Below are 13,429 nucleotides of genomic sequence, written 5' to 3'. Positions count from 1 at the left end.
TCTATCTATCTATCTATCTATCTATCTATATGCCCTAATTTAAGATATAAAAGCAGGGATTTTTGATTAATTCAGGTCATAATTCAAGAATTTTGAGATCTAATAAATTGTACATTTTTGCTCACTCTAATGACATTTTCTTTTGCTTATTATAATATATAAATGTCTCAATTTATATAGTTTGTCTAGTTTTTCCTGATGATATTTTTTGCAGTGTAGGTGGACAACAATGTGCACCACTGTCTGACACCAGTCTTTACCTTGTAAACTACATAATGAAATTGTATTCTGTGCTTCTGAGAATCAATACAGTATTGCCAAACACAATATTGATATATCAATACTTAAAGTATAACCAGAGAAAAAACACAAAAAGATGTGAGAATCTGTTTTTAATTGTAGACTCTGATATCTGTACAAACATTGAACACTTAAGAGTGTTTTACATTTAGATAATATCTGTAGCTACAGTCACATATTACAGAAAGATTCAGTTCCCTCATTAATATGTAAGACAATTATCAAATATAATACACCTGAAAAGCATACAGGACATGTACTGGCTTTTTGGAACAGAACTGAGTGATTGATAAACTGCAACAGAAAATAAAAGACATGTATAAGCTTACAAATGAAGACTAACAGGCTAACAAGCTAAAGGAAATGCAAATGTGTGAGAAATTAAAGCTAAATGCAGCTCCATTAACCTTAACTGTCACTGCTGTAAAGGGGTCACTCCTTCCAGTTCATAGTAAAGCTTAATTCTATGGAGGGGAATGTTGGAGTAAACAGAGAGTCGACATTCACTGCTTTTCTAAACATTTAAACAAATTCACACAAATCTGCAATAAATTAGGTTTAGTTCCATTAAGAATAAAATCATTCAATATTTATTATTTCTCTGACACTGGATTCATGATAATACAGTATGACAAATAAAATGGCACTTGGGCAGCCACCACGATCACTGACCAAACACCTAGACCATGTTTACACTTCTTCATGGGACTCGTATCTGGACTGTATCCGGATTAGATGTTAGCAGTGTGCATTTACAGTTTGTTACTAAATGCTTCTCTGGTTTATATCCCTTTTGGGATTCTGCAGTAGGTTTTCAGCCTTCGGTCAAAAGTTTTATTTTGGAAAAAAAAAATAATTTTGGTGCATTCCTATTAAAAAGTAGGACAGGAATATTAGCTTAAACAGATTAATTTTGTACACAAATACTAAACAATGTTTTCAAGCCTGAGCGAAGAGAGAAAAGGCAGTTACTGGCCAGTGTATAATCAAATGCCTCCTGCAAGTTGATGATGAGCTATACAAGCTATCTGCACACCTGTATTTGGGTATCTAGGCAGAATAAATCAAGGATAATATTAATGTCTTTTTTTAATAATACAAAAACTAACCTAAGCAAACCTAACACTCAACTCATTTTGGCCATAAAAATAGGATCTATCCAGCATTACCATGTTATAGTAGCACTGGCACCAAATAACACTGCTCATGCTCCAAAGGCTTCTTTTATAAACTGATAATTTGTTTTCATGTAATAAAAGTATTTGTATTTGCAGACTTATATCCAGTCAGCGTAAGTGAAGAATAAAGGGAGCAGGAGGTCGAGAAAGAGTGTGTACACACACTCTTTATACTATTTCACATTTTAAACACCCCCACTTATTCACTCCTGTCAGAAATGGCTTCCTCTCAATAACATCTCTCAGGACTAAATACAACCAGGTGTCCATTGCTCTCAGGACAAGAAAACCACAAAAATAAAGAAGAAAATGATGAGGATGAGGAAGATTTTGATGAGCAACCAGCGGTTGTTGGAGACAGACTGAAAGTACTTGAGTATTTCACTGTGTGCAAGGTCGACATTGAGCTGAGTGTCCTCAACATTAGCATCAATCCTGTAAGCAACAAAAAACATACAATTAGAGAGAAAATATTTACAGATATCTATAAGTGTTGGTACTCTCTAGATCAGGTAAGATGACATCTTTTTTTTTTTTTTTTTCCTCACCTGTGAACAGTCTCTTCCTGTTCTTTAACCATGTGAGCCAGCTGCTGAAATATAGATCCCAGTTCCACGATTGTAGTCTCTATGTTCTGCATAGTGTTTGCTCTGTCCTGAATAAATGAGTCCTAAATACAGAGGTTAAATTTATTATGTTCAGAGGTTAGTAGCTTGGACATGTTTAGTGATTGCATGGTAACAATTTAATCTAATAAGCCATCAGTAAAAACTTTCACAGTCTTCTAAAAAAAAAAAAAAAAAAAAAAGAATTTGCCAACTCATGTAATGCACCCTTTAATGAGCGTCAGTCAGTGACTGGAACTTTAAATAATGTATCACCTAATGAAATAATGAAAATGTAATAAAAAACAAATAATCACTATTAAAACATTTCATAATAGAATATATATTGAACTACTGTCCAACCCAAATACATGGCAATATGATTTTTACAAATACGGCGAGCGAATTGAGACCAACTCTTAAAACACACACAAATGTGACTTAAAAATATAATCTACTACATCGTGATATGTAAATTTGTTGAGAAAGAAAATCAGCCTAAAAAACTATTAAAAAACACTGCTTCAGTATGATTGCCTTGTGGTCCAATTGTATAATGATGCCCTGAGGAAACATTTTAAAAATCTATATTTCAAAATGTAAATGAAAACAAATCAGCCAAAGTAGGCCTTTACATATACTTCTTTACATAAAATAAATTAAGGGACCGTGTAGTAACGAAAAAAAAAAAGGTTTGTTACCTTTAGGGTTAAATAAGAAAACTTGTTTGTCTGCCTTTATTCATGAGGACATTGTTTTTCCAAAATAATAGACATTTATCGGATCATTATATTTTCTAGTAACCCTTTGGACTACTATATACATTTTTAACAGTATATAATAAGTAAAAACAAAAAAGTAAAATTACGTATGTGAATGTTGCTGCTTAAATAACCCACCCAACCCTGTACACCATAGCACACAATTTACCTTCTTATTGATGAGCTGCATCTGCTGGCTGGAGTGCAGGTCCATGTTTATGGAGATATCCGCTTTTCCAGAACTATCTTGCATCAATACTGAGTTATCTATTTGTAAACCAGAAATCAGTGATAATAGAACACAAAAAGGCACATTTATTCACAGCATAAAAAAGTTACTGCTCTTACTAAAGCTGCTATCCTGGAATGAAGATGTGGAGGCTGAAGACTGGGAAAACTGCTCTTGTCTGCTCTTCTGCTGTTTCAGGTTCTACAGAGAGACAAGGATTCTGTCAGTAGCCACAAAAATGCAGTATTCATAAAACGAATTCACTGAATTAACTTGTTATAAAAGAATTTACCTCTGTTCTGACTTCCAGGACTGACTTAAAATCACTTGACATGGATGCCAACTTTGACTGGAAGATACAAAGTAAAAGGTTACATTTGTTTTACACGTATATGTTTTATTCTTCTATTTGTTTTACTGCAGCATATGTTTGGAAGACATACCTGTAATGAAACAACAATGGTATTGGAATGTGTTTGGAGATGTCTACTGTTTTGACTATTCTTAGAGCGGACCAGCTCCTGCAGCTGGGCTATCTGTTTATTTAGGTTGTTAATGTCCTGAAAAACAAAGAGTTTAATTATAAGTGTAGAAATAAAAAAATAAAAAAAGATTAGTAATGTGCCCATGCAAGACAAACAAATGGTTTACCTGTTTCACAATATATGTCAACTCATCGATCTCGGCAGCTTTGTCGTCAAAGAGGGATTTTCTTTTGGCAACTGTAATATAAAAAAAATAAAAACAATATGAATCTTAGCACATACATGCACTCGAGTTGTGCGCAGTGAAAATGTGGCTTAAAATTAAATAAAGACACTTGCGTATTGTGAGTTTTTCCAGCTTGGCAAAGGTGTTGCTAAGGTCCCTGCCTATCTGCCTGCAAAGGGGACGAAAAAAAAGAGATGTTTTTGTTTGCAGAAAAGAAAATGCAAAACAAATTAACACATTGTCTGTTTGTGATTTAAAAAATGCAATGTATATCCAGCAACAAAAGTCATTCTACCAAAACAGCATTGTTATTCAGTCATTTATACAGACCAGTGACCTTTTTGATGGTGTGACATTGGACGCTGAAAAAAAGTTTCTAATTCAAGTTAAAAGCAATGGTGGAAAAACAGATTTTTTAGTATTTACTATTCTGCCTTTGGTCAAATGCTCCATTTTGTTTGGTTTCAGTCATAAATTAGCATTTCGGTGCATCCCAAAAAAGTCTCATTTTTAAGAACATTGTAATACTCACTTTGCCACAAGAGTGAAGTCACTGCGCTGTCTGACTGCACTGTTAACTGGTCTAATGGTGTGAGCTCCATTCTGTAAAACAGCAGGTTAGGAGGTAAAGGAAAAGAACATTGTAACAAAACATGAATCACTTACATCAAAAGGTAAATCAAAAATCACCCACTGGTAAAAATCAAGACCTGTACAAAATATGACTTGCTGATATGCTCATGATATCCAAAATAAATAAACAAACAAATAAACAAATTTAACATAGTGCAAATTATACACGGGACCACATACTCACCTGCCTCCCCTGCAGGGATTTGCACACGGATTGAAACTCGCTGGTGCGGTCTCTGCAGGACATGCTGCTGGTGTCTACGGGAGTGGGCAGGGGCACAGCCACAGCTGGGGAGGACTCCAGTGGCTGGACCAGCTGGTACTGGGTCTGTGAAGGCCCAGTGTATACCCCATCCTCGCTGCTCCTAGGACCGTGGCGACGCCGTGTATTCATGGGTGCTCTGACTCATTACCTGTGATATGGAAGAATGAGGTGGAACAGGATTGAGTTTATCAATTATTTGTTATCTAAAGAACATCACAAAACATCTTAGAGACAATGGTCAGAATAAAATTAAAAAAAGATTGTAAATGAAAGTTATACACAACAACAGTGCATCACAAAAAAATGTAATATCATTGAAAAAGTTACTTTATTCCAGTAATTCAGTTTAAAATGTGAAACTCATATTACATATTACAGACGGGTCTATTTTTAACCATTTCCTTCTTTAATTGTTTATATTTATGGCTCACAGTAAATGAAAACACAAAAATTATTGTCTCAGAAAATGTTAACAGTGTGCCAAATACTGCTGGAAAATGAAATCCACATCTCCATAAAAGTAAAACTTCACTGACTTGATATAACATATAACACATTGGACCAAACACACCATCAGTAAATTTTGCATTTTATTTTAAAATCAAGGGACCAGAGCTGCTGGGGGTCTAGTGTGAAGTTTCCACAATCAATAATGGTTGGTATATATAAACTCAAACCTTAGCTAGTTAACTAGATTTTGTCCTTCATGTCATATTGCTGTTCTGTTACAAAACAGCTAGTTAACTAGGTTAAATAGCTAACCTAACTAGCAATGTTATCAGGTAATAACAATGGTTTATAAGTAACTGGTTACTGTAGACACTGCATGAGTACAGTAAGTTTAGATGCAGACAGTAAACTGATAGCAGTAGAACATCTCCTTAAATCTATCTAATCAGAATACAGCTGAAGATCTGCTAATGGTTAAACTCCTTACACAGATCCATAGTTAGCTCCATAGTTAGCATAACTAGCTTAGCCTAAAGGACTGAGCATCTAACGCTGCTTCCTCTAAACCCACAGAACACTCAGCGCTTCGGTACCAACCTAAAGAACAACATGACAACACATAAAACAGCTCTAATATTCACATTTCTGAATTCCTTACCGGCTAAACAGGGCTAATGTTTGTAGCTCTGCTACTTTTCCTTTTGGTTCTTAGCCTGTAATGAGCTATTAGCTGTCAACATCCGGGTTCTACGCCGATACGTTACGTCACCGACGCCACGTCTTCTTACGAGCTCGCAGTGTTACTTATTTCTCCAGTGTGGATAAAAATATAGAACATATAGTAAAAGTATTTTATTCTTATCACCATTTTTTTTTTATACATAAGTATAAACTTATCCTAATCATAAGTTTACTCATAATGTCCTTGAACTCATAAATAATCTGGGAAACAACACATTTACTTTGTTATTTTGTATTATTATTATTATTATTATTATTATTATTATTATTATTATTATTACTATTACTATTACTATTAGTAGTAGTTTTTTTCCTATATATTTGTTTTTCTTATATCCATTTATCTCATTTTTTAATGTTCTTTACCTTACATTTACTCATATTTAAGATGTTGCAATTATCTGTGCAGCATTAATTGTCTTTCTATCTTTCTACTTCTAAAACCTCCAAAATTATACACATGATACTGAAAAAAAGAAAATAAATAAATACATAAATAAAAACGTTTTTGGCAAAATATAGAACAAATGATTGTAAAGTGATTGTAAAGGGGAAAGTGATTTAAAAAATATTTTTCATCAATTGTTAAACCTACCCAAAGCGTTATTTTCTCTTTTCCACTTTTCCTCTTTTTAGACAGAATTTTAATTAATTAATTAAAGCTATTCCTCGTTTTTTTATGAAATATTACTTTTGGAGGATGCAGTAATGACATTTCAACACTAGAGGGCATACGACTACTACAAATTAATAAGTATAGCCACAGTCGTGTAAAAGTTAGTATGACCAAAACATGTATTAATATATTTATTTGCCTTTTGTTACCTATATTTTAAATCATAATAATAAAGGCATTGTTTTAATATTTTATGCCGACAAGATTTCTGCCAAAGTTTTAACAAATGTTTTTTTTGCCTATATTTATTTTTACTTAAACAAATTTAAATTAAACTAAAATTATTACTTTTCTATTAAGTTTCCACCTTTCTTTAATAGAGAAGACCAACTATAGACCAACTGTTGCTGCACAAGTAATGAGCAAACTACCACTAATTTAAGGTACAACTCAACAACTCAAATGTACTTTTTTGTTTGTATTATTATTATTATTATTATTATTATTATTATTATTATTGTTCAAGTTTACATAACTGTTTCAGTGAAGTACATTACAGTATTTTTCTTTTAATATCTGGTCTTCCCATTCCACTTCTACCTACACCCACTGCCTAATAGGTTTTACTATAATAGCAAAAATGCAGTTTAAATTCTGGATAGGCTTAATAGACTGTGACTCCTGAAAAACTGTTAAGAGCAGAGACAGAGATCTGATATAATAGAATTTACTGTTGCTCATGCATTATTTATCCAGATGTGTGCAACACGTATGCCCCACACTGAAATTCTACAGAATTCTGATGCTTCTCTACTATGACCCACACACTAATGGCACATGGGAACATGATTTTCATGATTCCAGTCAATACAGTGATTAATTAAAAAATTGAATTAGTCAAATTGAAGACAAGATAAATAATAATTTTCACAAAAGTATTTACTTAAAATGAGATTTGAAACAGAGCTGTCACAGAGAAACAAGGACAAGTGTGTGGTAAAGTGAACAGTTTCCCGCCAGAGGATCTGAGAGTGTGAAAGGGAGCGTAAAAAAAGTTCTGAAAGATTAGATGAAGCAAGGCCACGAAGGAGATGAAATGTGAGAAAGAGAGTTTTGTATTTTATCTGGGAACAGGCAGGCAGCCAGAGTAGCTGATAAAGAAGGGGAATGATATGTGCAGATCGCATAGTGCGTTTTAGAACCCTGACTCATTATATTTACGTCCCACACCCAGTTCACCAAAAGAGATTTAATGCCTTTTCAAAGATGTGGTAGTCAGTTTTCTGAGGAAACTTTTCCCCGTCAACTGTGCATCAGTAAAACTGCTAAACTCTGCTAGGTTTTGAAAAACGAGTTGCTATTTTACTCAGTCCTTGTAGCCACAGCTTTGTCCAGCAGGCTAGAGTAATAAAATAATAATAAAATCCAAGCAAGAATAACAATATAGTTATATTATGTATATTTTGGTAGGTTGCATACACCTACATACAAAAAGATAATTGAACATCAACAAACCCAACCATATCTGTAAGACAACAAACATTTCTACCTTTTGGGAGAAATTAGTTATTACTTTTGTAAGCTATTTTTATTCATAAATGAAGAAATCTAAATGAATCAAACTCAGTTTTTTAATGTAAAAAAAAAACTCCAAAAAAAAAAGCAAAACAGTTTTACCCACATAGTAATAATGTGTGATGTATGGTTATTCATTGTAAGGCCTGGTAATTCATTGTGCATGGTAATTGATGTTATGGTAACCGATTATTATCATTTTATACAGACTATATTAATTCGTTTGTGGCATTTATATTTATGTATATAGTCACACTCCTGTACTCACTAGATTGGTTAAACACTGGGTCCCGCACATGACACTGAAATTTAGACACATTGTGAAGGGACACGTACGTTCCGCTCTATTACAGAGCTAAAAACAAAGCTATGGTTTTTAGTTTCTGTGTAATTTGTAGTCATGATATTCTGGGGTTAAATAACAGGGCTGTATATGGGCTTTCTTTGTATTTCAGTTTAATTAAGTAATGGTGTTTCTCACATATTTCAAGATGTTTGTCTTGATGTAGTAAATTACAACACTAAGAAACAGTTAGTACAATGGTTTTATTTTATTCACTGTTTGCAAATATAAAGTATTTAAAAAACAGAACAGGAGAATACAAATGAAAGAAGTGGTTAAAAAATATAAATAAAATAATTTAATGTCTTAATTGGCTGGTATTCAACCAGCTACTTGTTACTATACACATCATCCTAATGGTTAAAGGCTCTCTACTCAGTCAAAGATACATTTCTGATACATACAGTTATCCAGTGTTGTGTTTCATTTTGATAACAACATTGTCGTCCTATTGCTCACCTTGATTTCCAGCCAAATTGACAAAAATATCTGAATGATACGAAGGATGCTGTGATGGCTACACCACAAATATCCCTACAAATATCTTGTTAACTTCCGAAACCAGTAATACATGTCTGATATGGCAATGGACGGCCTCTGAGGACTTACACACTGAATAACTGCCAGGGACACATTTGCTGGGCAGCTGCGTTTTGCAACAATTTCAGAAACCTAAAAGAGTTAGTGTTAAAGCTACTTTTGTAACAAAGGAGTATTTCTCTATGCAGTAATTCACTGCTGAACATGACCCCTGATCCTAAACTGTACTCTTCAACCCTCTAAAACACAGGCAACACTTCATTAAACAAGTGAAGTCTGAAACAAAAACATTTACTGTATGTGTACATACAGTGATGAAATCGGGGCACAGTAGCTAGAAATCGCTGACGCAAGCTAGACGCATCACTTGCACCATGAAAAAGAAGTCAGTCACTGTAGTTTAATCACACATTAAGGTATAGAGAGTTCTTGAAGTGATACTATAAGGACAACTTCCATAGAAAAAATATTTTTGTAAGAAATATTTGGTAAAGAATCTTTAAATTAAGTGTAAAGAAAAGTCCTTCACACTTATAGATCTCATTTTAAAAACTGTTTGTGCTTGTTTATAGAAGTTAAGCACTTCAGTGGCATCACTTTTAAAAACCTAGCACTGTTATATTTTATATAACATAAATAGGGGAAACATTAAAGAAGCATAAAAGAATGCATTTTAAAGTGCAGTGTACTCAATAAAAAAACAGTAGCACAGTGATTCAATCTGTGGACAGACAGACATCAGTCAAGTTCCTCTTGGGTCTGTAAAAAAAAGAGACAAAAAAAACTACATGGGATACAGTACTCTATGTACATAGATACATTTTGGCACTGCAAATTAGGTTTGTTCAAAACAATTTACAATCTTTTAACTATTTGCAATCAATCAATCAATCCAGACCATTCCACCAGGACAATTCTCCCAGTTTCAGAAGAAGTCCTGGAAGATTCTGTGTGGGGAGTGTCACGGGTGTACCGAGAAAATGTTAAAGAAATGATGACCACGCACAGTGGACAGCGCAGTAGGTGGTAATTATTGTGATCAGTGTAATTGGGCTAGAATTGTGTATGCATGCAAATCCCACAAGTCAGCGTAGTATTCTTTACCTTTCATAGAAAAATACCATAAGTTATGGGACATAATACTAGTTCCCTATCCCATGACATTTGGCATTGCAGTGTAACTCTTTAAAAAAAATAGTGAGGAAATGTGTTTTACCTGCAGTTACAGGTGCTGTGCTGAACAAAGGGTAACACGATCATCTCTCCTGTGTCCCTTAACACCTATTCACAAACGAGGAGATGCCATTAGTTAACAAGTTATAAATAAATCAAAGTGATGGCAGTATCTTTTCAGACTTTTACTCTGAATTTTTTGCCATACCTGCACCAAAACAGTGTCATTGTTTATAGGTGCACACGCCAAAGCTTCGTCACCACAGAACCCCCGACAGCGTTGCACAGGTACACAGCGAGGGGTAATGATGTAAGGAATTTCCTCAGGAAATTCATGCCACACTTGGACAAACGTTTCTCGTGGCCGGCACTCACTTTTACACAAGAGAGGTCGGAGATAACTCATTTCTAGCAAAACAAAAATCAAGAGCACAATATTAGATGTGGACTGATTCAAAATCCCACAGGATCCCTCTAAAATTACAGCGTTTGCCTCAATGGATGGAGCGGTTTGTCAAGCAACATCCCATTTAAGTCTTGCAACTGTGAATGATTGACCAACATTAGGGCATGTGTACTGTAAGTCAACTAAAAGGTCAGTTATTTACAGACACTAGAATGTCATAATTCATGTAAAAAAAACTTTGATAATTTACTTGTTTGTATTTAATTATTTTTTTATTTGTGAAAACAACACATGATGAATGGACCGATATGTATTATTAAATACTACATGCTTTATTAAAGCAAACACTCTCTGACTAATGATCCCCATTTTGCTGCACAACACTTAAAAACTAACCACACATTTATTACCTTATTTACCTTTTGGCCATTCCAAAATTCTAAGTATTATGGTAGATTTTGATTTTTTTTATGACAATGAAATCAGTGACTTTTCAGCTTCAGATACTTGTTTGATGATGTTGATTTTCTCCCTATATCTACTCTTTAATCGTTCTGTGCAGAGTTTCCCCAAAGCATAATAAATCCACCCAAAGGAAAAAAGGGAGTAGAATTTGATTAAAAGATTCATATCAGACTTTTATAATAAGGTCACAGATGAAGTTTCCTTCTGATAACTCTTCAAAGCAGATCATGTTTGTTCACAGATAATTAGTAGTATTCTATAGCATATAGAATAGACTCATCAGTCAACTCTTTTATTGTTCAACTATTTAAACCATTAAACCAGTAACTGTTGACAGAAACAGAGATGACATTTTTTACCATTTTGTGCTTTACGTAAAACAAAATTCCAAACAGAACATCTAAAAACAGATTTTAAGTCTGTCGACACATTGTTTATTTACATCATGGAAATGGATATACTGTTGGTGTATCATTATGTAATACAAGTCACATTTTACAAGAACATGTGGACAGAAAAATATAATTGTGAGAAAACATGATTACTTCCTTGTTATTCCAATGTAAAATCTAAGTTGCATGTATGAATAAGGAGTCAAAATATGTGTGGTGTTTGAATCATTTAGTTATTATTTTGTGTAAAAAAACAAAAACAAAATATACATCAAGCATCATTATTATTGAAAATTTAACAGAAGTATTATAAAAAAAAGTAGTAGAATTATTTAAAACTGATTAAATAAAAAAATATATATACAAATAGGAGAGCATTGGAAACATGGAATGTACTTATGCAGTTAATAAAGGGGTTTTAAAAAGATTAAAATGAAGTACCTGAGGTGGTGGACGTATTGTTGTCACAGTGAACTCCTTGTAGTTGCTGTGGTTTGAGAAGAGCAGAAACAGTGCATTTTATTAGGGCTGTGGTGGATGATAATGAGATTTACACAAATGTGTTGACAAACATTTCCATCGCAAGTCATTGCAGTTCCACATAAAAGAGTCATGATGACAGTCAGAGCTTCCTCACTCCTTCCAGGCAGTCATGGCATTCTCCTGTATTTGGTCACATCCAGCCAAGAGGTGCTTACACATGCACCAGCATGATTTACTTTAAACCGAAAACGCTTTTGGCAAAAATGGCAGTATAATTTCAGCACACTGTTATTTCTGCTGTGAACTCTTTTAGTGCACATGCATTCCTTCAAGAACTGATGCAATCACCATCTACAGATTACATGTGCTGGAGCTGGCAGCATTCTGAGGATGCAGGGACTGTTAAACTCTATTTTAAACAGGATTATAGGGAGCTGTAATGTAGTAAATGCTGTAAATATAGTAAATTAGGGTTGTGAGTGCCTGTAAAAAATAAATATTACAAAGTGCAGAATTTCTCAACCTAACTCAAGTATTTTGCAAATTCTCGAATGAATGCCATGATCAGTAGTTATCTTTCACTGAGCGCTTTTTTATTCTGGAAAAAAACGAACTGCTTAAAAAATATATAATAATGCAGTTTACCACCTGATGCGTTGAGAAAAATACAGTACCAAATAAGTACCTCATTATTTAACACTGTGGTATGGTGTTCCTTGAGCAACAAACCATACTTTGGGGTAATACACAATTTCATACCATACCATATGCTGAGATTCTATTATTTATCTATATATATTTATTGATATATAATATCCCTATACAATACAATGAGGCATATAAGGGAGTCATAAAAAATATGTATATTCTTAAAACCTTTTTCTTTTCTTTTTGGAAGTGGACAACTTTTGGTGGATCACAATTGTGATAAAACAGTTAATCTAATCTTTAGTCCAGAAGTCTCCCTTTCCTTAATATCAAAGTTTGATATATCAACAGAGACTTCCAAGCTCCCAAAAGATGGCATGAACTGTTCTCCCCAAAAATGAAAATTGTTATAGAGGGTTAAAAAGAATATATAAAATCTAAATATTTGAAACAGTTGATCAGAGGCAGTTGAAAATACACTGCTATGGGGCAGCAGATATATTTAGCTACGAATTTATCAGGAACCGCAGAAATATAACGTAACACATTATTTTGTTAATATCTTACCTTAAAGTCGAATTCCTGGGTCTGAGAAAAGAGCGCAGCGACAGTAAACACGCACAGTAATGCAGGCAGTCTCCCCACCATCTCACTAACAGCGCAGAACTCCAGTCCGAGTCTGAACAAACCCTCAGTCCTAAAACCACCGAGATGCTCCTCAAACCCCAGAACTGCTCCAGCCCGGTGTGTGTCCGCCCCCCGGAGAAGGAGGGGGCAGTGTGACCCTCTGAAGCGCTGCGCGCGCTCTGAAACACGTGCGGGACGGCAGCGCGGGAAAAACACGGGATTACGCAAATAACTGAAGCTAACAGTCCGTAACTTCCCCAAAATATAACTCAGATACTTCCTCAGAAA

General features: G+C 34.2%; 1 protein-coding gene across 3 annotated transcripts; it reads right to left on the bottom strand.

Annotated features, from left to right (window-relative positions):
- Positions 1–377: 377 nt before the first annotated feature.
- Positions 378–13,167, bottom strand: stx5al (syntaxin 5A, like). Of its 3 annotated transcripts, XM_007244526.4 has the most exons (12): positions 13,082–13,122; positions 11,825–11,870; positions 4,602–4,830; positions 4,317–4,387; positions 3,898–3,953; positions 3,725–3,795; positions 3,517–3,633; positions 3,366–3,422; positions 3,193–3,274; positions 3,014–3,111; positions 2,027–2,148; positions 378–1,913 (listed from the first exon to the last, which is right to left on the bottom strand). In XM_007244526.4, exons 3-12 carry the CDS (start codon positions 4,809–4,811, stop codon positions 1,754–1,756), a joined length of 1,044 nt encoding a protein of 347 aa, XP_007244588.1. In that variant the 5' UTR covers positions 4,812–4,830; positions 11,825–11,870; positions 13,082–13,122; the 3' UTR covers positions 378–1,753. The 3 variants fall into 3 exon arrangements, with proteins under 3 accessions (XP_007244588.1, XP_007244587.1, XP_007244586.1); XM_007244525.4 differs by lacking the exon at positions 11,825–11,870 and having other exon boundaries at positions 13,082–13,167; XM_007244524.4 differs by lacking the exons at positions 11,825–11,870; positions 13,082–13,122 and adding an exon at positions 5,791–5,937.
- Between the last annotated feature and the right edge of the window lie 262 nt (positions 13,168–13,429).

Source organism: Astyanax mexicanus, chromosome 17 (genome assembly GCF_023375975.1).
Source record: "Astyanax mexicanus isolate ESR-SI-001 chromosome 17, AstMex3_surface, whole genome shotgun sequence".
NCBI lineage: Eukaryota > Metazoa > Chordata > Actinopteri > Characiformes > Acestrorhamphidae > Astyanax > Astyanax mexicanus.
The sequence above is the reverse complement of the archived record's forward strand: the minus strand, read 5'-3'. Positions and strand labels throughout refer to the sequence as shown.